Source organism: Myripristis murdjan, chromosome 6 (genome assembly GCF_902150065.1).
Source record: "Myripristis murdjan chromosome 6, fMyrMur1.1, whole genome shotgun sequence".
NCBI lineage: Eukaryota > Metazoa > Chordata > Actinopteri > Holocentriformes > Holocentridae > Myripristis > Myripristis murdjan.
Window position 1 is genome coordinate 3,049,149 of NC_043985.1, and position 26,371 is coordinate 3,075,519.

The 26,371-nt window shown below is 41.8% G+C and overlaps 1 protein-coding gene across 5 annotated transcripts in view; it reads right to left on the reverse strand.

Annotated features, from left to right (window-relative positions):
• The window catches only part of LOC115361118 (transcription factor SOX-6-like), a 121,300-nt gene that overhangs the window by 31,111 nt on the left and 63,818 nt on the right, over nt 1-26,371 (reverse strand). For all 5 annotated transcript variants that reach the window (XM_030054417.1, XM_030054420.1, XM_030054415.1 and 2 more), the window contains 4 exons: nt 24,806-24,895; nt 14,426-14,598; nt 11,511-11,579; nt 466-586 (listed from right to left, as the gene is read on the reverse strand). In XM_030054417.1, coding sequence (XP_029910277.1) covers nt 466-586; nt 11,511-11,579; nt 14,426-14,598; nt 24,806-24,895 — 453 coding nt within the window. The remainder of the gene's footprint in view (nt 1-465; nt 587-11,510; nt 11,580-14,425; nt 14,599-24,805; nt 24,896-26,371) is intronic.

Genomic DNA, 26,371 nt, shown 5'->3' on the forward strand with positions numbered 1-26,371 from the left:
GTGTGTGTGTGTGTGTGTGTGTGTGTGTGTGTGTGAGAAAGTGTGAAATTCCATGTTGCAGATGTGTTGTGCAACTGACATGCTTTCAGCACGCTATAAAAGAGACATTCCAGTCTTCGCTGTGTCCAATCTATTGTTCCTGACATGAACAAGCAGGGCTTGTAAATCTCTCCGCTCATTTCCAGCACATTCCTCACCTGACACACCTCATTAACATAGACTGGGATCCCAGTATGAGTGTGTGTGTGTGTGCGTGTGTGTGTGTGGGTGTGTGTGTGTGTGAGAGAGAGAGAGAGAGAGAGACACTGTTTCTCTTGGGAGGCTTTTTGGAGTTGACAAGAAGTGTCAGATTCATGAAACTTTTGTCCAAGGGGAGGCATCTGTTTATCCAGAAAAGAAATATATCACCTGTGCACAATCTATCTCTGGCAGATATTTAGTGTGTGTGTGTGTGTGTGTGTGTACCTGGCTTGTAGGACATGCCTGGTGGGAAGAGGAAGCCTTGCTGAGCGGCCGCAGCTGCAGCCAAAGAGCGCTGGTCGTGAGGAAACACTGGGATCATCAGAGGAGGCATGTGACCCTGGACCTAGAAGACAGACAGAGAGAGAGAGAGAGAGAGAGACATAGACAGAGAACAACAGAGCGAGAGAGAGAGAGAGAGAGAGAGAGAGATGGGGTTTTTTAATTAAACATCCCTTATAACAGGACACTTAACACTTTAATAACTTCGATAATAACACTTTGATACACAAATACGTACTTACACGTGCTTACAGTACATATATAAGAGAGAGGGTTAAAAAAAGACAAGCAAGAGTGAGGAGGAAAAAAGAACGAAAGTGAAAAGGAAAGAAAGAAAGAAAGAAAAAAGAAAAAGCGAGCATGGGAGACAGTGGCATTTGAGGTTGAGAAATATTGTGAAGCAAACACAGAAAATAAAAATTCATAAGCAGACACACACACACACACATATATATATATACACAGATCAAAAGCACACATTATTAAGTGATCAGCGGGGTTGCAGGGAGGGAGTGAGACACAATAACAAATATAGATATTCCTGCTTGCGAGAGACAGTGTAAAAACACAAATGCTTAGCAGACAACAGAGGGCCTAACAGCCGCCTTTCATGTGGGCTTGAAAGACTCTGAGCTAAAACTGTGGGCCTGAGCGGGCTGAGGCACCCGGGGCTGCTACTGAAGAGAGCATATCAAAGATGCGCCTGCGGGAATCTATTAGAGCCGGGCCTAGTTAACCACTGGATCCCCCTCCATCACTCTGGGAATCTGCTGCTTCTCCCCTCTCCAAATGAACGTTCTCACTCTTTTTTCTATCGTTCATCCACCCTCGATTGCTCTGATCACGCCGTCATTCTCTCCCTCGCTCTGCTCGTGTCGGTCACGTCTAATGCCGGCCATTGAAGGCAAAAAACAAACTGGTGCACTTAGAACATATCTGTTTGTCTTCCCCTGTAATTCAGCAGTGCGTAATTGGCATCTTTGGAGACCTTGGGATGTCCGCTAAAACCTAAAATAAAGTTCAGCGGTTTTGAACAAAGATTGGCAGCGCAGTGATGACAAACCCACGGGTGGGAGCAGTGACGCTGAAAGGGTTAAACATCGGAGCGAAACAACAGCGTCATTTCACCATGCGACAAACGTTTCAATTTATTGCAGAATTTTGTATTGACAGAAAATATTTTGACTTCATGTGAGTGACATGAATACATGTATTTTTATTTATTTATTTTTTTCCCATTTCCATTCAACCTTTCCAGCTTGATGCACCATAAAAAAAAAAAATAATAATCAACTCAGCTACTTTTTATCTTTTCCTTGACCACTTTCTACTCCTATCTCCTTCCCCCTTTTTTTTAAATTCTCTTGTATCTTCTTTTCCTCCACTTGTTCTATATTCCTCACCCCATGCTCTGTCATCTTTCCTGTCCTCCTTCTGTTTCTCTCTCTGTTGTCCAGTTAGCTGCAGTTTTTTTCTTCGAGATGAACACCTGTCCACACTCTTTTTTTTTTTTTAATTCTTATTGGTTTTGTCTCTCTTTTTCTGTCATCGCCATGGGCACAAATATGGGGGGGATCAAGGGGGACAAGTCGCCCCCAATATTTATAAAAGAGAGATAGATATTTATAAAAATTTATAATAGATATTTATAAAAAAAAAAAAAAAAAAAAAGATTTTCCTAGTAAACTGATGCATAAAAATGGTAAATGGGTGCATAAAAACCCACCAGAATGCAGGACATTAAATGTAAAATGCTCAAAATTTCAAAAAATGTGTCCCCCCCCAATGTCTAAGGGAAATTTGCGCCCTTGGTCATCGCATTACTCTTTTCAAGTCTTACTAATTTTTTAGTTTTGCCACTCCTCCCTTTCCTCTCATCTCTCCTTGTCACACTTTTTCTATGTTTTTTTATCCAGATGTTATCCAGTTATCTCTATCTCTCGCTTTGACTGCTTTTCACTCATTCTTCCCTGTCTTTCTTTCCATTCTTCTTCTCTTTCCTATTTTCTCTCTCTCTTTGGGAAAAAAAAAAAAAAACACTTGTCGACACTTGTCCTTAACCTCCTTCTTTTCTCTCCACCTCCATCTCTCTCTGCACCTTGGTCTTTACCATCCACCTCCATTTATCTCCTTTACTACCACTTCACCTCCCCCCAGTGTCTCCTGGGACAGTTCATCATTAGTGCGTAAATCCTGACCATGTAGTGCATTTACATCCCTGTGCTTGTACAGAGGGACTGGAGGGTGGGGAGCAGCCGAGCGGGGAAGGAGGTGGGCGGCGGTTACATTACCGAGGAGTGTGAGGGAGAAATTAATTGCCAGGGCTGTTGAATTAGTTGAATAAGCGGACCAATCTTGAGGATGTCGGGGGGTTGATGGGTTTGGTGGGGCAAGAACGCTCAAAGAGCATTGCTAAGGAGAGAGAGAGAGGCGAAACTGTCCCAAGGTGGTGTGCATGTGTGTGTGTGTGTGTGTGTGTGTGTGTTTTACCTTCTATCCTCATGAGAAATAGTTTGAGGTTTAGATCCTTGGAGTGACACTATTTTCATCTCTGCCAGGCAACAACCTAGAGGGGATTTTGCGTTTGGTCGTGTGTGTGTGTGTGTGTATCTGTCTGCAGTTACTCTTGCATACTACTGGGCCTATCTGTTTAATATTTTTTGTGCACAGTTGTATGATCAAGGACCTCTCGTGGTTGGTGTGATATAAAACCAACTGAGTGTAGTCTACTAGCTGTCACGTGAGGTAAGTTTGGCCAGTCCTTAACCTCAACATGGGGTTTAAGTTACAGTATGGATTTGGTTAAGGTCGTGTGTGGGTGTGTGTGTGTGTGTGTGTGTGTGAGGGGGTGGGGGCGCTGGCTCTGCCCCGGCACGCATCGGACATACACATTATTCACAATCAGCATTGTTCGGTATGCGTGCAAATACATGTGTTCATCAGCCGACCGGCTATTCTGATAACGTTGGGTAGGTCACACTCTAACAAGCCAGACCAGACCCACACACACACACACACACACACACATACACACACACTCTCTCTCTCTCAGAGAGACGAACGGTCCAATGTCTTGTGACAGAGAAAAGACGGAGACAGAATGGAGAGAGAAGAAAAACAAGTCTGTGTATCCGTACAGCTAAAAGAAGAAGAAGAAGAAGTGGAGGGTGGGAGGTGTGGGGGGGTGTTGGAGGTTATAGAGAGTGGGACAAAATGCTCCCATTCATTGTATTCCTCTGGGAACGCTGGGACTGACTGGGGCTGCTTCACTAGCGAAAACACACAAAGATCCCCTTTTACCGAGGGGAGGGGGGGGGGCATCCAATGAATGGACTGGGGAAGGTTGGCTGGGTGGGGAGGGGCGGGGGTCCTGCTCTGCTCGGCCCCTAAGAAAACACAGGGCCCCCTTCCTCTAACTGCCCACCAGACACACGGACATGCACACCTTGGCATGCACGTATACATCAGTACACACACACACACACACACATACTATTAATGGTCCTCTTGTGTTGGGGTGGTGGGGTTAGGGGGTAACGAGTACGTATGTGTTGCATCTGTGTGTGTGAGTGGGCAAGAAGAAAAAGACACAATGTGTGTGTGTGTGACAGAGAGAGGAAGAGGCAGATAGATGTAAAAACACTCGATGCCTTTGTCCGTGCAGTTTGCACACACACACACACACACACACACACGTTTATGTATGCATGCAGGTACGTCCAAGGACACACCTTGACTCTGCATAGCAACCCAATTGAGGTAACGAGATTTTTCAGAAAGCTATCTGATTTGTTTCTCTCGAGTTATTGTAATCACAAATACTCAGATGATGAAATCTTTTCTGATGAATTTGTTCCTCTCCGTCTTTCCTGTCAAAAATCCTCCGGCACACCGGAAGTGATTTGTTCAACGTTCCTGGCTGTAGCAACACTGGCTTGTTTGAAGCAAAGAGAAGAAGAATTGAAGCCCTGAACAGAAGTGGGACAAAGACAATGAATCTGTAAGATGTTGTTTAGTGTTTGTCATCTGTCGCAAAAATCGATTGGGTTTTGGGATTCTGAAAGATCCCAAGGGGGACACGGGAGCACATGGTTTAAATTTTATTGATAGGTGCAAGGTACGTACTGTGTCTTAATCAGAGTCAGACACGGGGTTTTGGGATCGCTATAAGTCAACAGTATCCCACTTGAACTATGCTGAAAAGGAGAGTCAGGGGTTCCTAGGGTCATGGAGGCGCCTGTACACATCAGTGGAGAGCTGTTCTAATGCTAAGCTAACAGCGGCTAGTCGCTTTTGAAACACAGCTTCAAAACTGATCTCATTCATTTTCACATTGGACAGGAAATTGGATGTATCTGGAATGCCCCACACTCTTTTTTTTTTTTTAATTCTTATTGGTTTTGTCTCTCTTTTTCTGTCATCGCCATGGGCGCAAATATAGGGGGGGTCAAGGGGGACAAGTCCCCCCCAATATTTATAAAAGAGAGATAGATATTTATAAAAATTTATAATAGATATTTATAAAAAAAAAAAAAAAAAAAAAAAAAGATTTTCCTAGTAAACTGATGCATAATAATGGTAAATGGGTGCATAAAAATCCACCAGAATGCAGGACATTAAATGTAAAATGCTCCAGTGTGGGCAAAAAAAAGAAAAAAAATGAACATAACACTTTACAGTTCTGTCTGCCACATTTTGCAGTCGTTAGAGGAGACTGGAGATGCTACAGCCTCTGGGCCAACCCCAAGTATATCAATTTTTGTTTGTTAGATAGAATTTGGTGGTGCTTTCAGAAAAAAAGAGATCAAGACAGTTTACTTGGCATGTCCCATTAAGGCTCATCCTGTGTGACTTCAGTGTCTTTGGTTTGAATCCAGTCCAGGACCTCTGTTTTATGTCTTCACCATTTTCCTCCTACAGTATACTCCTTGTTCCTCTTCATTGCCAGTGATGAAATAATGCATACAATCAAAAAAAAAACCAAACAAAAAAAAACAGTTTGATTGTTGAACTTGGTGTACCCCATTGCTCCTGTTTCCCAGAAGTGTTAAAAGGGGGCAGCCACAATGATCCTTTGTGTTCACCAGTTCACTTCAATTGATTTTCGATAACAGCTGCCCATTGTCCCGACGGGGCTTGTGATACTTCTGTCTCTGCCCAATTTCCATCCGTGATAATGGGTAGAAAGTTTAAACCCGATCCAACTTTTTTTTCTGAATGGACGGATTCGTCACAATCTGTTTCGCCAGTTATGGGCATTCTTACTTCTGTTTTGGGAAAAACAGCAGCAGACATTAATTACAGTGTTCAAAGGATCGCAAAAACAAAGATGAAACGGCCTGGCAAAACATCAGGTATTCCAGGTAGATTTATTTAACTGATACTGCGAAGTTTATGTAATTTGCATTCTGCTTCTTTTTTCTGTGATGTTTTTTTTTTCTGTATTAATAGTCGAAACTTCTTGGTATGTGCTTTCCTGCTGTTTTCCTGCTGTACCCACCATGTTAACGTTTCACTACAGCAAAAATGGACAAAAATCAATATTTCTGTCTATTTCTTGACAGGTAAGTTTTACTTTTGGTTTCAGAGTGGCCTCCCCCAGTGCGCATCACTGTTTTCAAATTTAAATAATGTACATACTTTATGGGTTATAAAATGACTCCATAATGCATAAGGTTAATGTGACAACACAGTGTAGGTACAAACAATTACACCGCTCCGTTTGTGTCTTGAAACACCCATGTAAGCACACTAAGTGTTAGGGAGATTTTAATTTAAGAACACAGCATTACTTTATACTTACAGCATCTTTTCCATAGGTTGACACACAGGTTAATACACTGGAGTAAGGCCATTGTAAAGTCAAGTGTTAGCCATTCTCCATAGCTGGTGAGTCCAATCGACATTATGGGCCTTCCACGGCTTTCCGAGTCATTGTCCCTGGAGCTATATCTGCTGACGTAGGATCTGCCTGTCTATCTAACAGCCATTTGCCTGCCCCATTAGTTCTTATGCATGTGTGTGAATGGGTATGTGTGCCTGTACTGTATATGTGTGTGTGTTTGTGCATGTGTGTCTTCACACAGCCTCAGCAGCCCCAATTGTTCAGGGCCTCACCTAACGTCAGCGGTTCTGACTTGTACTGACAGGAGAGCAGCTCCCAGCTTTGATGCAGTTGTTATCACTGAGGAGTAATACTGCTCAATCAACACAGAGGACAGCAAGAAAGATTGCAGATATGAGAGGGAGGTGCAGGAGAGGGGAGGACAAGGAACTGAAAGAGAAAAAAAGGCAGAGACAGAACAAGAAGAAGGGATTTATGGAAATGATTGGATCACTGTATTTTTGGGTGTATCTCAAACAGTTTGGCTTTGTCTCAAATGAAAGGAAGCTCCCGATCTAGGCTTCATTCAAAGGTAGGAAGTACAAATTTATAGGCTGTAGGACTGTCTCTCTGAGATATGACACACATGAAACTCGGCTGATTTTGAAGTAAGCATACAGTTGTTCCTCATCGGCGGAATAGGAAATCCCACAACGCCTGGCAACATCAACTAAGAAGTAGAAAAACAAGAAAATGAACAAATTTCTTTTTTTTTTTTTTTGGAAACCACTGAAATTACTTATCACATAGAGCATTTAGGGGTCTTAATACTGATCCTATTTATACGTAGATGGCTAGCTTTTTCTAAAGCAGTTAACTTTATATTGCATAATGTTACGTTACCTTATTGATTACAATAGAAACCAGTGATACTGCGTTGTGTGTACTGTAACTAGGTACCAAGTTGATGAGAAGCTTCCTTGGAAATGAGACTCATGCTTTTGATTTGTGGACGGAAATAAGGCCTTTTGGATGAAAATGACTGAAATGACAGTGCTGAGACTTGCGTCATGCACACGAAAAGATTTAAACATGACAAAACAGAAAAAAAGAAGTAAAAACAATAGGAAAACAACATTCGGGAGACAAGAACTCAGGGAGAGAAAAGGAGGGTAGGAGAGGGAAGAGAAAGAAGAATTATAAATGAAGAACAGAGAGAGAGAGAGAGGGAGGAGGAGGAGTGCGGCTTTGCAGTCATTAATTAGCCCGTTAGCTAGGGCCCGGGCGGTGCGGTTGGGGCCTGTGCCTTTGTGGACCCGGAGGAAATGGGCCACATATGAGAGTCATTATAGGAACTGACTTAACAAAGACACATGCCTGTCAGCCACCAGGCTGGGCTGGGCGGCTCTGCCTACGGCACACAAAAAGCCCACCATCGCTCTGGGAGTAAGCACTGTGTGTTTGTGTGTGTGTGGGTGTGTGTGTGTGTGCAAATCGCCTTTTGCATGTGTATTGATATTATGTGTTGGCATGACAGCCTCTCTGCTTGTGCACCTTGTATATACGCACATGCAGTTAGTGCATATGTACTTTGGTGTGTGTCTGTTTTTTTTTTACTTCTTTTTTCCTTTTTTGTGGGTGGCATATGCATGAATAGTCCAATAGTATAAGTCCTAATACTAAATGTGCATGCATGTGTGAACGGTAGTTGTCCATACTACAGTTCATGAATAGAATAGAATAGAATAGAATAGAATAGAATACTTGTATGTATGGACACTGTAGTGGAAGTACTCTAGTGGAGTATAAGATTTGCAAGAAGTACAAGTAGAAGATTTCATGCAACTCTCCATTATATGCTTAAAACACACATGGAGTAAAAGAAATAAGTATATATAGAGAGAGGGAGGAATATATATATATATATATATATATATATATATATATATGAGAGAGAGAGAGAGATACTTATTTGTATCTGCATTGTCCAATATGTTATGTATGCAGGTGTGTGTGTGTGTGTGTGTGTGTGTGTGTGTGTCCGTGTGAGCATGCGCATGTAACCATATCTATCAGAGAGGGGCCTTCGGAAGCATTCCTTTAACCCGTGGATGTCCCCCGCTGGCTCTCCACACCATTTAAAACCACATGACAGGAAACCTGGGTCACTTTGAACTAGGCTCCCCCTCGCAGCACTGCATTGCGCTCCCTGACAAACATACTGACACCACCCATGGACGCAGAGGGAAAAAAGCAAAGACGGGTGGAAAACGTGGAAAACAACTCCCCACTGGGTTTTCATCGTCTCCATTCATAAATCAGATACAGAAAAGATTCTGGTTTCCCACCAATGGCAGTCATCCCAAATTCAGTGTTATGCTCAAAATTCATAGAAATAAGTCTAATTAATGATTGAGCCTTGGTTAACTGTACAGTATGAGCCCCCATGATGCAAAGCACCACAAAATAGCCTACAATCAGACAGACTTGTTTACGCTGAAACCAGAGCATGTAAGGCAATGCGTTAGATCAAGCACTTGCAAATATGCAGCTTTCCAGCTGAAACGTAGGGGGGTTTTTTTTGCCCAGGAAACATTCTGTTTTTCAGATTAAGACACAGACAACAACTGGTGCTTCCACAGTGGTTTTAGCACACTTAGGCCTCTTCTTTTCAACTGAAACGGTAGCATTTGGTCAGCTCCTCTGAGTATTGGCCTGAGAGGAGAGCAGGTCTGGATTTGATAAGTGGAAACAGACCAGCGCGGCGCTGCCTGTGTGTTTAAGGCCAACACACATCCGACACAGCGTAAACAGCCCGTACTCTAGTGACTAAGCCCTGGAGCTTAGCCATAATAATTCTGAGCCTCTGTAACTTACAGTAGATACACCATATGCTCGTTACTGAGCTGAGTGGTTAGCCAACAAATGCTATTGTTTTGCAAAGAACTTGAATAACAAGTTGGTACACACACACATACAGCTTTGATATATCATTTTGGTCAATAGATGAAGAAAACAAGTATTTTTCAGGGTCTTTATATGCTGTCATGTTGTTATCCACAAGATGCTAGTGCTTTGCAGAGTTACTTTGGAAATGTACATGAAGAGTACTGCTAAATAAAAAATGCTGCTTTCTGAGGGGGAGAAATAGATGTGGATTTATTAGACTATATTATTGTATCATTGTTGTCTTCATCATTTGTATCATTATGTGCTGGGAAAGTGAAAGTCTCTGTATCAATGTCTTGATTGTACTGTCTGATTCAGGTAATCATAATTCTAATTTTAACTATTTCTTTTTATATTAAAAAAAATGTGAAATGAGGGCTAGAGGTGTGACTGAAGCTCCACATGATAAACTTCCAGGCTACGTGTGTGAAGAGCCCCTTACTGCACATCCCTTCATCCTCCAAACTGAACATGACACAGTATCTATGCTTCACAGCGTGGAAGAGGATCCGAACAGTAAGCTGGTTTTTACGGTCTTGCTCTCCCCTGGGGCCCAGGGGCCTAATGAAGTCCGATCCGAGCTTTATTAAGATCCAAGGGTGGGGCCTCATAAAAAAAAAAGAAAAGAAAAAAAAAGAAAAAAAGAGGCCCTTGTTAACCACACGATGCCTCCGGAGCACAAGGAGATCCAAGGCTTTCAGCCAATGGGGGGTATGGAGGCAGGAGTGGAGCGAGGCTCATTGCCTCTCCCAGCTGAGGGGAGCCTGTCATAGGCTTGAGAGTGCAGAGGACTCGCTTGTTTCACTGAATGAGCGATGAGAATATTTTACAAGCTCTCTGCAATGAATCAATAGCCTGAACAGGTTTTTAGACAATACTGATCAAACACAGGCTGATTACCCAGCCACAGCACACAGATTTCAAATCTTAGTGGCTGTATATTTACATTGCAAAATACATTCTTTTTAACAGGTTCTTTAGTTTCACATTCCTTTATAACATTGCTTAAAAATAAGTAAAAAAAAAAAAAAAAAATCTACAAGTGGGATGAGATAAGCCCTTTTGATTCCAATTTTTTTTTTCAAGTATAAATACGTCTAAATAAGGCAGAAAAACACACTCAAGAAAATTAGTCAAGAAAATCACACTTGATTCAAGACAATTCTGAAAACAAGTTGACACGACCAGTGTCTTATCTCATCCAACTGGCAGATTTTTTTCCACTTCCACTAGGAAAAACAGAATAGATTACAGAAGACAGGTGATAAAGCTTAGTCTATCAGGTGGGAGGATAAAATAGATGTAGGAATAAGAAAATAAGGAGGACAACAAAGACGGGGATAGGCACATAAAAAATATGTGATTGAAGCAAAAAGTGATCTCCTTTTTGCCTGTACATGGGGAAACGCTGCCTTGTATAACCTCTTCTTTTTCTTGTTCGATTTATATTGTTTTGCCAGTTTATTGTTCCGGTTTAAGTTTATGGAAGCTGCAAAATAAGCAAACAAACGGAGAGGGTGTTGACACTGCAGAGGCATACGTCGCGAAGTGCGCGTCGAGAGGTAAAATAAAGCATTTGATTGAAACGGAAAGGAGACGCAGGACTGAAGACAGGAAACACATGATGATAAATCAACAGTTGGAGGTAGAGAAAAGAGTAGGAGGAGTCCTTGGGGATGCTGGGGTATTGATTGCTGTGTGATCAATGCAACAGAAAATGATCCTACCATAACCAGGGCAATTATTGGGTCACCATTTTCATGTGTGTGTGTGTGTGTGTGTGTGAATGTCTTTGCATGAGGCACATTAACTTTACTCGCATGTGGTGAGATGTGTTTTTGTGCATCTTTGTGCGTCATAACTCTCGATAGCAGTTACGGCATAAATTAAAAGGTCGCGACCTCTCCTATTACTGGCGCTTTCCAATCGTACATGGCTCGATAATAATGGCACGTAAAGAAAATGGATTCTTAGATCAAATAGGCAGAAGATGGAAGTTAGCAACATCCCTGCAGAGTCGGGTGCAGTGAAAGAAAGGCGATGGGGTGAAAGAAGGGAGTTCTGCAAGGGGCAGGAAGAGTCAGCGGAAAAATGTAAGGAATGAACAAGCCCGGAAGATGAGTGTGTTATTGAACTTGTTTGCGTGTGAGTCTGTGTGAGTGTGTGTGTGTGTGTGTGCGTGTGTGTGTGTGTGCACGTGTGTCTACCTACTGACCTGGATCTGCTGCTGGAGAATGTTGATCTTGTGCTGCTGCTGCAGGAGCTGCTGCTGTTGTCTGGCAATCTGGACACACACATGCACAGACACACACACACACACATACAGAGTGAGAGAGAAGGAGAGAGAAAAAGAGAGCTGAGTGAATGCAACGTCCCTTCAGTAATTACAAGGTGAGAATCAGGAAGAAACAGTTAGGGGAGAAAGACGAGAAGGGAAAATGTGGACATAATTTTAAAGAGGCACTATGTGAAATTGCAAAGGGTCCATGATGGTTGAGTCTAGATAGATATCAACATCAACATCTTCAATCAACCCTCAGTTTTGTACAGTGTATCTTCACTGCAAAAACGCAAAATCTTACCAAGATTATTTGTCTTATTTCAAGTCAAAAATGTCTTATTTCTAGTCAAAATATCTCATTACACTTAAAATAAGACATGATCACCTCAGAAGTAATTGTTTTTAGACAATTTTCACTTGTTTCAAGTGAAAATTCACCTGAAACAAGTGAAAATTTGCTTGTTTCATTGGCAAAATTTGCCAGTGGAAAAAGTGAAAATTCACTTGAAATAAGTGAAATTTATTTTGCCAATGAAACAAGCAAATTTTCACTTGTTTCAAGCAAATTTTCACTTGAAACAAGAGACAATTGTCTAAAAACAAGTTACTTCTGAGGTGATCATGTCTTATTTTAAGTGTAATGAGATATTTTGACTTGAAATAAGACAAATAATCTTGGTAAGATTTTGAGTTTTTGCAGTGAAAATTATTCAAGACGATGCTCACATGGGAAGTTCCTAACCGAATGAAAACAGCAATGGCGATTGTGCTGCATTCAAGTTAACTCAAACGTGGGATATTTTTGACCTCCCAGTGCAACAAGAAAAATAAAGATCGCAGCGCCTGAACAGCGTTGAATTCCACCATTGATGATTATAAAGGCTTTACAAGTGATCCTGAACACAGCAACGCATGAGAGAGATGCCTGCATGACCTCGAACGATGGTCAAGAGCCGAGCATGACGGATGATATAACCAATTCGTGCAATTAACAGCACGGAGTGTTCCTCAACAAATCTCTAAACCGACACTGAATCCTTGAGATTGACATGTTTACTACACGAGTACGGCCCAGCCTCCGCCACCCATCATCTGGCGGGGTGATCACAGTTATTTCTTTACTCTGTTGTTTTGATGTGACATTTCCCATCAAAGAACATCTGAAGTCAAAAGTCGAAAGGGTGGAGTTGCGTTCGGTGACGGGCCGCCGGGATGGGCCAATCGCCCGGGGTCATTGTGCCTTAAAGGGGCAGCATGTGAACTGTTTGATCCCGCCCACCGAGCCAGAAAAGCAAAGCAGCTGCCTAGTTTTTTGAGGAGTCGTTTAGTATATTTATTCTGAAATGTAATTACAGGCTGCTGAATGGGAGGCGGCGCCCCATTTGCACACATGTCATATTTCATTAAAGGCAGATTTTTCGGGGGTTTGTCTGTAGGGCATTATCCTATCAAGTCTCAACAGCCAAATGACTGGCTGATATTGGAATCTGTCGTGCCTTTCACTCTCGTGCTCTTCCCTGTTCCTTTGTGAAAGCGTGAAAGGTGGAATGTGTTGTGATGGGAGGTGTGGACTTGTCCAAACAGAGCCTGTCGTACGCCGACCCACAGTATGTGTCGACAAACAGCCAAAACAAAGAGCAGAACACCTAATCTCCTCTTTCCATAATCTCTCTCTTTCTCTCTCTCTCTCGTACACACACGGCGTTTTTCTCACTCTCTGACACATATCAGTATCAATAAGTGCTCTGGCAACTATTCTTGCCCACACATACACACGCACACACACTCTTTAGGCAGCTTTAATACTCCACCCAAACCTCTATCCCCCCCTGAACTTACAACTTTAACCTCCTTAACCCGCAGCTTAACACACACTGACATGCAACTGAGACAACTTTTATGACTACACTGCAAAAACTCAAAATCTTACCAAGATTATTTGTCTTATTTCAAGTCAAAAATGTCTTATTAGTCAAAATATCTCATTTCACTTAAAATAAGACATGATCAGCTCAGAAGTAACTTGTTTTTAGACAATTGTCTCTTGTTTCACGTGAAAATTTGCTTGAAACAAGTGAAAATTTGCTTGTTTCATTGGCAAAATTTGTTTCTTGTTTCTAGCTAATTTTCACTTATTTCAAGTGAATTTTCACTTTTTCCACTGGCAAATTTTGCCAATGAAACAAGTGAATTTTCACTTGTTTCAGGTGAATTTTCACTTGAAACAAGTGAAAATTGTCTAAAAACAATTTACTTCTGAGGTGATCATGTCTTATTTTAAGTGTAATGAGATATTTTGACTAGAAATAAGACATTTTTGACTTGAAATAAGACAAATAATCTTGGTAAGATTTTGCGTTTTTGCAGTGTATATACACAAGCACACACACATACACATACATTTGTTCTCTTAAATGATACAGCTACTATTATATTCACATGCAGGTTCACACACACACGTTCTTCCTCATAGATGACACATACTCCTATTTCTACTGCTGCTATGTATACACATACAGACATGCAAAGACAATCTCACTCACGCATGCATATGAACTTGTTCTCACTCACACACACCAACTTCTTGTGATAGCACTATAATATGCACACATGCACAGACGTTTTCTCTCACATGCAACACATACGGCCCTTTCTGCTACTTCGTAGACACATACACAGGCACGGACACACACCTTCTCCCTCACACAACACACAGCTATTTTGAAAACGACTTACTTGCCTGTAGTACACATACTCTATCACTCTCTTTTTCTCTCACACACGTGCCCCTCCCATGCACAGACAAGTGCACACACACACACACAAACACACACTCCGTCCCTCCCTACCTGTTCCTGCTGCTGCCTGGCCAGCTCCATCTGTTGTCTCTGCTTCTCCAGCTGCGAGGCGGCCATCTTCTTCTGCTCATCATGGGCGGCCAGGAGCTGCTCCCTCAGGCCGATCAGCTGACCGATCATGGTGGAAAGCTGGCGCTCCTTTTCCTCCAGAGACTCCGGAGTACCTGGATATGATGAAGGAGCGGAAGGGGAGTTACATTTTATCACTGAATGCAAAACCTGAATGTACCTGATGCATCGGCTGAGGTTGGATGGCTGGCTTTCAAGTACAGCTGCTCAGGTTTGCGTTAAAAATATTGAGTATTAATTTGAGGGATGCAGCAATATGTTTTTTGATACCAGCATCCAATATTGTCCCATCCATAATGGCCAATACCCATATGCATTTTGTAAGAACTGCACAACAAATGCAGATTTTCAGATAGGCCTGTCTTGGGGGAAAAAAAGAACTTTTGTTGTTGTTGTTGTTGTTGCTGTTGTTGTTAAACAAAAGACCATGGTTTTTATTCTGTTGCTCATCTGACATTTGTGTTAAGTGACCACACAAATGCCAGTTTCACAATTGGTAAAATATCAACAGTAAAAATAACACTGGATCAATATTAACATTGCTTTAGAGCTGATTATTGGCAGTGGGCGATTAATTTATTTTATTATTCTCTATCATTGATATGAAAAAAAAAGACCAGCTGAGTAGTCAATGGGCAGAGCAAGGCACCAAAGCTGGCAGGGTCAGGGGTCCCATTCCCTGTTGGGCTTAATGGACAATGAAACGCATCAATGCCACTGGAGTGAGCTTGGATTGGACATGCTGATAATCTGTTGTAGCTTTTGATATTAAGCTGGTGTCCACCAAAGTGAAAGAAGATTTCCTGGGCACTGTGATTGACAGACATTTACACAAAGTTCCCTGATAAAGGCCACAGCAGGCTCCATACACTGAAGTTCATCTTAATATTTTCCTTTGCTTGAAATGTGACATGGAAGAGTCTATACATATTTATTTATTTATCTATTTTAATATGCCTTGAATGTGCTTTTTTTATTATTATTTTTTAAATGTGCCTTTCAAAAGGTACATTTAAAAAAAAAAATGCTGCCAAACACCAAAACTCAAAAGAGAGGCTCTCCATGGTCTCTTGTATCAATTAAACATCTTTTGGAAACCTTACATTCCCATAAACCGTCCCACCAGCTTGTAGTAACATCGTACCATTCATCATCTTTTGTCTTGTCTCTACATGTCATCAGTGTTGATCCCTGAGCTTCCATGCCTAAGAACAATAAAATCACTCTGAACGTGACTTGACATTGGCAGCTGCTCCAGGCTTCAGTCAGGCTGGAGCTGTGCTTCTTGCTCCAAGCTGCGTTTGAACTAGAAATACATCGCATGTGTTGGTCAAGGATAACCAGAGCTAGGCCAGTCATCTTTTTTAGACACAGCGGATAGGTATTCAGCCTGGCATAATGGCGCATCGAAATACACATTCATTTCAAAGGTGGTCAAAAGCGTACGCTGACGTTGTGTATTCATGGTCGTGATGCACCTTTGAAGAACACAACCGCTGTCACTTATTCCTCAGATGGTGGGCGCCCTCAGTGCACCTTCGACCTCACCTCACAATCAAACCCTCAGGGACACACCGCGCCGTCGCTGTGAGCCTCGGATGAAATGTGTTGGAATGCAGCAGAAACGCATTTGTTGTTCAATGTCAGATTTGAAAATTCCCCTGAGTGAATGATACAACTCATATACTGTGTTTGCAAGTTCTTGATTGTGTATGTGTGTGTGTGTGTTATGGTTATTATTTGTATGAATAGGCACATGCATGCACATATACACACACATATGCAAGTTCATTCATCTTGTTCTTTATTGTGTGTGTGCTTGTGTTCTTGTTTGTGTGAATGGAAATGCACACATACACTCCAAGTTCATGTTGTTCAGAGGTTGTTGTTTGAATGTGTGTGTGTGTGTGTGTGTGTGTGTGTGTGTGTGTGTGTGTGTGTGTGTGTGTGTGTGTAAGGTCTTGCCCTGGGGCCATGTAGGGAGATTGCAGGGTGGCCCCAACACTACCTGCATACTAACAGACTCTCCATTGTAGTCCTGTCAGGCCCCTATTGTACCCCAGACTGGCCCCTCTGACACACACACACACACACACACACACACACACACACACACACACACACACACACACACACACACAAATTACCCCTCAGCATCCCCATATCAAAGGCAACATTCTCCTCTTCTTGTCTCTTTTTTATGCTTTCATTCTTCCTTTCTTTTTTGGCTTTGCCCAAACAACCTCCCATACCTCCTCCCAACACCAGCTTCTCCCTGTGGTCTTCTCCTCTCTTTTCTTTTCTTCTCTTCTCTTCTCTTCTCTTCTCTTCTCTTCTCCTCTCTTCTCTTCTCCCATACCTTCCTCTCCACTCTTTACCAGTTCCCTCCTTTGCTCTTGATCCCTCCCTTCCCCTCTCCTCTCATCTTCTCTCTTCATCACCTGTCCTCTTATCTTTTCCCATATTCCCTCTTATCCTCTCTTCTTCTCTCCTCTCATCTTCTCTCTTCACCACTTCCTCGCTCTTCCTTTCTGCTCTCCTCTCATCACCTCTCCTCTCCTTTCCTCTTCTTTCTTACTGTCTCCTCCTCCCTTTTCACGTCCCCTTTCTTATCATTACCTCTCTTCTCCTCTCTTCCTCTTAACTTTTTGACCCCCTCCCCTTTCCTCTCATCACTATAATCCATTTCTCCCAAACTTACTCTGGTTAATTCAGTCGAAAAGTTTCAACACTGATGCACGCTTAATAATGATGTTGTGTTTTGGAGAGCACACACACACACACACACACACACACACAGAAACACACACTTCTCGCAATTCCTCTACATTCCACACAGTGAAAAAAGCCCACTCTATGGAGCAATAACTGCAATTACAGCACCATGATTCATCTGTGTGGATTATGGGTGGCGCATTCCAAACGCAGCGCCTCACGTTCCTCTGATGCTTCTGGCACCAATAATCATTTCAGCCTTTCCGTTCTCCATCCGTCAGGATTATTCCAGACACCTGTTGAGCGACCCGGCCAAAACTAAAAGCCATTAACTGTTTCTCACTCTGTTTGGGTGACTGTGATGATCGGTGTCTGGAGCAGGACTGGTGTGCGGTGAGGGAACATGGAGCAGATGATTTGGCTGCTTGTTCTCTCGTTTCTACATGTGCTGCTTCATAGCTGTTATGTGTTGTGATTTCCAGGAACGTTTGATCTCAGGGAGTCAAACCCAGCCCACATTATTCAGCTTTCCTTGGCGCATTGACCAGTATCTAAAGTGATATAAAACAGTTATTTACACAAATCACCTGAACTGAATTGTTAATATTGTCCCACAGTGATCAATAATAAAGTATTATTATTATTAGTAGTAGTAGTAGTAGTAGTAGTAGTATCAATATTATTGCTCATGCATTGGGTCATTCTGATAAAAAAAAACAAAAAAAAACTGTTTTAATTTAAATTTAAACACACATACACACACATACAACTACTCACACATAAAAAAAACATGTATTCACATGTGCCACAACACAAACATGTATACACACGTGCACATCCACACCCCCTTTAACCCGCCCCATACACACACACACACAAATAAACACGCACACTGCACTGCAGCACCTCAAACCAGCTTGTTGATAGCTCAGGCTGGCTTCACACTGCCAAACCTTCACGTTTCATGACGCTGCCTGTGTGCCAAAATCCCAGCATTCTTCTGGATGGCTAGAGCCTCTCCTCAGTGTCAGAACACAAGCAGCACTGACAGTCACCTTCCTATTAGCCCACAGCCGCCCTCCAGACAAGACATGGGCACTACATTTTGTCAAAACAAATGAAATGATCTCCTGAGGGCAGGGGGGGGGGGGCTTTAGATAGACACATAAATAGATACACACACTCAGTATCCACTTTAAGGTACAGAAAGGCACACTTCTGCTATTATGCCAACAGCTCACTCCTCCAGACAGTGAGTAATGTTTATATTTAAAGCATGTGTATGGAGCATGCCTACAGGGTCGGGAGGTTCATTCAGTGTCTGACTATCACAGAATGGGTAAGATGCCTGATGTAAAGGACCATACCAGCAATTTTGCATGTTTAGCGTCATATCTACAAAATGTATATCAAAGTTGAAAATCAAGGGAATTTGATTACAGGCAATGTTGTTGAAATCTTTAGTATGCTAGAATAATTTGCAATTTTTTTTGTTGCAATGTAAACAAAAGCGTGAATTGTAGTAAATGGGCCACACATTCAAAACCACTGGTGTGATCCTTTATGTGACTTGTTGCAACTCTCTGGGACTTTTGTGCAAAGCACTGTCTAGAGTTTCCAGATAATGATGCACAGAATAAAAACCATCCAATCAGCTGTGGTGCAAGTCTTGCTAACAGGTGGGTCAAAAGTATAGTAGCTCAAGACCATGCGAGGTTTCACTAGATGAAGTTAGGGTGAGCATGTGATCACCAGAGGTGATGACTAAAGAGCAAATAAAACTCTGTATGTTCCAGCACACCTGCTTGCGAATGGAACAGTGAGAACTTTGGGTGAATACATGGATCTATCCTGCTTGGTGTCAAGAGTACAGGCTGCTGGAGGTGGGCCAATGGTATCCCTGACCTCATAGTCCCAACGGAGAATCATTTGAACATCACAGTGGACCCGTTAATTGATGCTGACCAAGTTCATCCCTCATGTCCGCAGTCTGCCAAATGGAAACTTCCATGAGCATGATCCACCATCATCTCAAGAAGGTTCCAGGAACATGACAGTGCCTTTAGTTTACTCCACTGGCCTGTGGCGTCTCTAGCTCTTAGCCCAGTAGAGACCTTTAACAGGAGGAGGAACAGAATGTTTGCAATAGGAAAAAATCTACGGGATCTGCGTAATGCTGTTGAATTGGCATGGAGGCCCCTGTGGAACGTGTCAGCACCTTGATGTATCCAGACCTTTGTCAAATTCAGGCTGCTCAGAGGGCAAACTGGGGATTTAACCAGTTCTAGTTGATGCCAAGTGCATCCATTGAGAGAAACTGAAAGAAATTGAGATGTGCCCCATCTTCATTGGGCTGCCAACACTGTAGTTTGCTGAGAAAGTGTTAATTCTTACATTCATTCATTTTCCAAACTGCTTATCCTCGTAAGGGTTGCGGGGGGTGCTGGAGCCTAAGTGTTCTACAGCAAAAATATCAGAAAGTCTAAAGTTTGAGAACTGGGTAGGTGACATGACTAACTGATTCAAATACCAACACTTTTTTCAGGATGAATCTAACTGGGGAAAGTGAGTGAGGGACATTCTCCACTCCCTCAGCAACTACTGCCGATTCGCTGGGCACGCGAATCTCAGTCGCCGCAGCGGAGCTCCGCAGTTGCGGACTGGCCCACTCCCTGATGTGAAGATCTATTGTGAAACAATTTGAATGTGAAGCAGGATATTGCTGCAAAGGACAAACAGGGATAAATAAGAGTTTTAAAAAAAAAAATATTGCAAGCATGTTCTCAATCAGGAGCATTTCTTAACATTGATGTTCCAGTGAAAAAAGTAGGTTATCAGATTTCTTCTCCCTAAAAATAACTGCAAATGAACAAATGGGTTCAGGTTGTTGTGTGCAGAGACAGAGCAACAGTTGTGCTTGTCTATTTAGGTCAGCCAGACCCAGCTTCGTTTCAGACATCAAGAAAGGGCTTCGACGTTTGAATTCAATCAGACGATTTCTTAAGCCAGGACGCAGCTGGACAAACAGAGACATCAGTGTGTGTGTCTGTGTGTGCACATATATGCATGTACTGACACATAATGTACCTATATATGCTTATTAGTGTCTTCAACTAATGCACGAGAAGTGAAAATACATTCCTGAGTGACCAACTTAATGCACAGGGCAAGACAAGAACCACTGTTGTCTTGGCTCTGGTTACTGTGAGTGACCCCCGGCCAAAATGTATTTTAGGAGTTCACAAAAGAAGAAAAAAATGCTGTCAACAAAGTCTTCTATTTAAAGCCAATCAAGTACGTTCGTGTTATGTACTTTTACTGAAATGTCGTAGGTTATGTCATTTTGGTAGGGCAGTCTTCTTTTGAACTTGGTTTGACTTATTTGAGCCAAAGTTAGCGTGAAGTATTTTTTTTTTTTTTTTTTTGCGTCACTGAAATGACATAAAAACAAGCATATAAACTGTCAAACTTGTTTTACCTTTTCAAGTGATGAATTTTTGCTGTGTTATTTTAGCCACTTACATTGCTGTCAGCAACAATAGTGTTTTTTCAGGTTCAGTCACTTGGAGCTTAATGTGTTTAGGCTTACTTTCTGCATTTAGCTGGCAGTCTTGTTTACAGTGATTTTCAATAACCGATCAGTTAGAGGCTCAGTGTCTTTCTCAAGATGTTTAGCTAATGATGCACTGAGGGTGGATATGTGTAGGAATGTATGTGCAGTTTGTGTATTTGTGTAGTGTGTGTATGTGTGTGTAGGGGGGGAGAGAGGGAGTATGTGAATGTGTCCGACAGACAGAGACGGAGAGTCAGATCTCTTTCCTGGACTGAAACTCAATGTCGGTGCTGTTCTGGTGCAGAAGGCTCTCTGTAGCCCTTTTTTCCACTTTCCGCAGAGGAAATGCTTGCCATTTCAACGGGAGGCGATCACAAACAGTTTCTCTCACTGGGGCTAAAAGGAGCTGCGCTGCTAAGCCGTAAAGTTACGGAACACAAACACAACTCACTGTCGATTCTGCTATGAAAACCATTTCTGCAAATCTATCTAGCCATCTATCTGTTGATTTTTCTTGGTGTTTTACCTTCATATGACAGGTGTAAATGGATTTAATAGAATAGAACAAAATCTTTGTCAATCACAGAGATGAAAGAAAATGCAGCCAAACACTGAAACATTCCACTATCACATTTTGTGTGAATGAGAAAGGTAGATAGTGATTGCTACAGAAGGCGAAGTGATTTCAGTTTGGTAAATATACATATACATATGTGTGTGTATACACATATATACACACACACGCATGCACACACACACACACACACACACACACACACACACACACACACACATATAGATAGATAGATAGATAGATAGATAGATAGATAGATAGATAGATAGATAGATAGATAGATAGATAAAAATAAAAACAACCTCTTGTCTAAACATGAGAAGAAATGACTCTTTACAGGTTGAAAAAGACTCATTCTGATAACCACGGCTGAGCAACATGGTCTTTTGTGATGCCACACTGTACAATACACCCAGAGATCCATGTTATCACAATAGGCCCACTCTTAAGAGCATCCTAAGCAAAGCCACATACACCACAACAGCACATATGACATCTTGCATGTGTGTCTTTAGCTGGAGGCATCGTTCAAGCAGCCAATTCAAGGTGCAAGCATGCAGGGTCTTATAAATAGGAAAAGCACAGGTTTAATTAACCATGCAGAGGAGAGTTTGTTCTACTTATGTGTGTGTGTGTATCAAAGAGAGAGAAAGAGAATTGTTGTTGATATGGATGGTGATAGTTATTTCTCCATGTATAGCTCATTTTCAGGAATAAATGTTTTTTGTGTGTGTGCGTGTTTTTTTTTTTTTTTTTTTTTTTAAATGTGTATGTTTTGTTCACTGTTTCTGATAAAAAGCCAAGCCAATAAAGTAACCGAGGTAAGAAAAAGATAGACTGACAGCAACAGAATGTCTGTCAACAAAAAATCTTCCTTTTCACTGTAATGAGGTGAAATGGGTATAAACAGGCATCAACCACCCCTAACTTAGCTCCTATTGCTTTCAATGTCCACATTTCATTCGCCATTCTCCCAGCTGAGAGGGTGAACACCTTCAAATTCCTTGGCATCCATATCAGTGATGATCTCACGTGCTTTCAATACCACCAAGATCCCACTGTTGTAGGAGACCCACTGGCAGATATATATATATATATATGATTGGTTGCCTTTGTCTATTGTTTCATCCCTTTAAATGTTGTTTGTAATGTGTTTTATTATGACCCTGAGGAAGGTCACAAGCTGAAACATGTTGGTCTATCAATTAAGTTGTTCTTTATACTGCAAGTGTTGCTGGAGGTTTGATCTTTGTAGATTTGCTCCCCTCTCAATGCACCTTGGTAGCAGGTGAAGTTGCAGATCATGCAGATCATCCAAAAAGCACAGCAGCAGTCGTTGTCTCAGGAGACAATTCAACCTGCAAACTCGCATCCTCAGCAGCTCTTATGGGTGTAACAGCAAGAGTATCCTTTAAAACATCTCAGGGACCAGGGGCAGCACTCCCCTCCCTGGAGGACGTTTACCACCTGAGAGTCTGCAGGCCAGCCAAAAGTATTGTAGAGGAACCCGCCCACACACAGCAAGGATTCTTCACACTCATGTCGCTCAACAGGCAGCGCCATAGTGTGAGGTGCTGTACCTCCAGACTACAAGACAGCTTTACAGCTTTTTCCCCTGGCTGTGAGGCTGCCCAATAGAATACCCTCACTGTAAGACCTCTGCCCCACCCCCCCAACCTCAGCCTTCATCTGTTAAAACTGTACCCGGAACATGATTAAAACTGTCAAAACTGCTACCTGGAACTTGACCTACTGCAATTGCATATTGCATTTCCATTTGTATATTCCATTTGCACATTTCATATTGCACTGATATATGATTCGTTACACTTTTCTGTTGTTGTTTTTTTAAATACATTTTTACTTGTTGGTTTCTTTTATTTATTTCATTGTTTTTATACATGGCAGTCAGAGAGGACTGACATGTCAGAGTTTGTTGTGAAGTGCAGCTTGAATCCTGAATCCTGAACCCTTCACCTGGATCCTTCCTCCTGAAGCTGCCGAATGACATTTCTGAACCTGAAATCCTTCTGCCTCCTCGAATGTTCACATTTCAGTACCAAAGCAAAGTTGAGAGTACATATTCCCCAATGCAATTTATAGCTTCATAAATGCTATTTGCTGATGCACACAAAAAATATTCGAGAGTGGGCTGCCTCGCCCCTCATGCACACCCTTTAATCAAAGTTACAATTACAACCTGTGGGGTTTAAACCAGGGTTTACTGCTCTGTCAATGGTGAAAGGTAGGCCTGACATCGATTCGGTCCTTTGCTTTCATATGCAGAAACTGCGGAAAATATACACACAGTGCCCTGATTTTAGCTTTACTTTTACTTTTTGTGTACATGCCACTTGCTCATTTTATAACTGGGGATGTTGAGGTCGACCAACAAGAATGAATAGAGGTTGCTTAGAAACTGACACATCAACAGAGAGAGTGAAACACTGAGTAACCAACAAGACCAACGGTAAGACCAATAATATGAAAATATAAAAACTAAATAAAAGAGACTAATTTGGCAAAACTAACCTGATTACTGTTGAATGTATCTTAAGAAAAAAGGCAGCAGGAAATTAATTGTTAAGGAACATGAAATGCTCATTTTTTTTGAGGACCAGAGAACCATTTTTAAGACACTTTCATGCTATTTAGAGTCTTAAATTTATGGCAAAACGCTAATGAAATCCATGAGAAATGAGGCAAATAATGCTGAAAAAATGCAGATGGATGTTAGTCACTGGCTTCTTGTAACAAAAGGAAAACTACCTCAACGCTGATGATGCTACCAAGAGTCATGACTTTAAGTCATCTACGGTAAGAGGCAGAGAAAATGCATTTTAGGAGCAGGAGCATTGAGAGCAGTTTGACTTTTGAAATAACAAAAATCTGCCTCTTTTCTGCCCCTCTTTCTGCCCCTCCATTCACATCACTTTCATTTCCTTTGTTTCTCTCTGCTTTTCTCTGTTTTTTTCTCTCACTGTGTTTCTTCTGTTTAGCTAATCTTATAGCTGTCTCATCTATTTGGTCTGACTTTCTTCCCTTCTTTGCTTGTTTTATCATGCCACCTGTTGCAGAAGGCCACATAAAGAAACACTGCAACAGAAAGAGTTTGCACTTGGTTTATGATCATACAGAAAATCTTCAAAATCTTGTAGACGTGGATGTGGATGTGGTTGTGGATTCTGATGTAGATTTGCATGTAAATTAATATGTAGATGCGAATTTAGACTGGATCCCTATGGCAAACATCAGACGGACTGATGAGAAGCCACAAGGCTTGGTCTCTCTCCTTCTTGTTCTTTGATTTTCATTTCTTTGTTTGGATATGAATGTGGATGCGGATACCAACTTAGGTGTAGATGTAGCTGTAGATGCAATTATGCATGTAGATTGTGGATACAAAGGTAGAAGTATAGATGGAGATGAAAGTGCAGGTTGACATATGGATGCTCCTTACCTTTGACTTCTCCCAGCAGTTCGTTGGCATTCAGGCGATCTACGCGTTCCTTCCAGTCCTTCGAGAGCAGCCTCTCCATGCAGGATGACTCTACAGAGGGAGAGAGGGAATGAGTTAAAAATAAAGTGAGAGGATAAGACTGTCAAATTTGAAGTTTTTTTTTTTTTTTTTTTTTTTTTTTTTTTTGTAATATAACAACCAGTAACGTCTACACATATAGACATAGCAAGCATTTGATGGATGATGATGTGCAGGAGGCAGCCAAGTTCAATCTCAACCCAAACAAGTATAACATTTTCATAATATGATGTTATGGCATGCCAAAAATTCATAGAGCAACAGTGTTGAATACTGTTTCCAATCGTAACAGATATCATCGTATCAACATTATTCAGTGTCAACATGTTTGCTGGGAGGCAAAAAAGTAACAAAGGACACCTAAAAAACTCACTGATTCACACACAGTCACACACACACACAAGGAGTGAGAGATGAGACAAAGTGATGGAGAGAGAGGGCAAAGAGGATGAAAAAGAGAAAAACTAAAAAACTAAAAACTAAACAAAAACAAATTGTCTAAAAACTATTACTTGGGAAATGTCTGCCTCGAAACATAGCTCAGCTGATTAGCAGTTTAGCTGATCAAATGAGAATGTCTCCATTGTTCTAAGATGGGCTTTCATTTGTGGCAATCTTTTTTTTTTTTTTTTTTTTTTTTTCAAACAATGTGAATCATAGCCTTAGGATAACAGACATCGAGACACATGGTTTCATAAGATTCAAAAGGTCCCTTTTGTTCAGTTAGATTCCTGCTGTGAACTTCACTCAAACAATGAGTACTTTTCACATTTTCAGCAGCCAGCAGTAAAAAGGGGCTGTAAGAGGGAGCGGCACATGTTTGAGCATCAGAAAGAGAAAGAAAAGGAAAAGAAAGAGGTGTGCGTGTGTGTTTCCGTGTGTGTGTGTATGTGTGTGTGCATGTGTGTGTGTCTGTGAGCATGTGCACCTGTTCATCTATGTAGATGCATGTGTGTAGCAAAATGTTGAGGAAACGATGAAGACAAAACAAAAGACAGGCCCTGGTGCATCCATGTTCACAAACCCATTCCACCAAGCATTCACAGGGAGTGCGCCTGCACGTCAGTTTTTTGTGCCAGCGAACGCATCGCAGACTGTGTGACGGTCACACAGAGCCCCATGCCGATGCCTCAGCCACCAAGGATGTCAAAGCAAAAAAAAAAAAAAAAGGAGACATTCTTGGGCGCCCTGTGGAAAACATGCCCCTGAGGGCTTGCCTGATTTAGAACGGTTAAGTGAGACAATGGCTCATTTGTGGCGCCTTTATCCTGACAAAAGGCGCTATAGGCATTCATAAGGGCACATGGCCCATTGTGAATGGCTTAATGTTTAGTTTGTGCGTATGGGCCCATTGTGCGGTCATGGGATGCCGTCCGCCGCCGAGCACAACTTCCTCATTGAGTCCATTAAAGCCTCGCATGTTTACTGTTGGATTATGATTATTGTAAATAAGTTAATGCAGCCGTCCGGATCACATGGGATCAATGT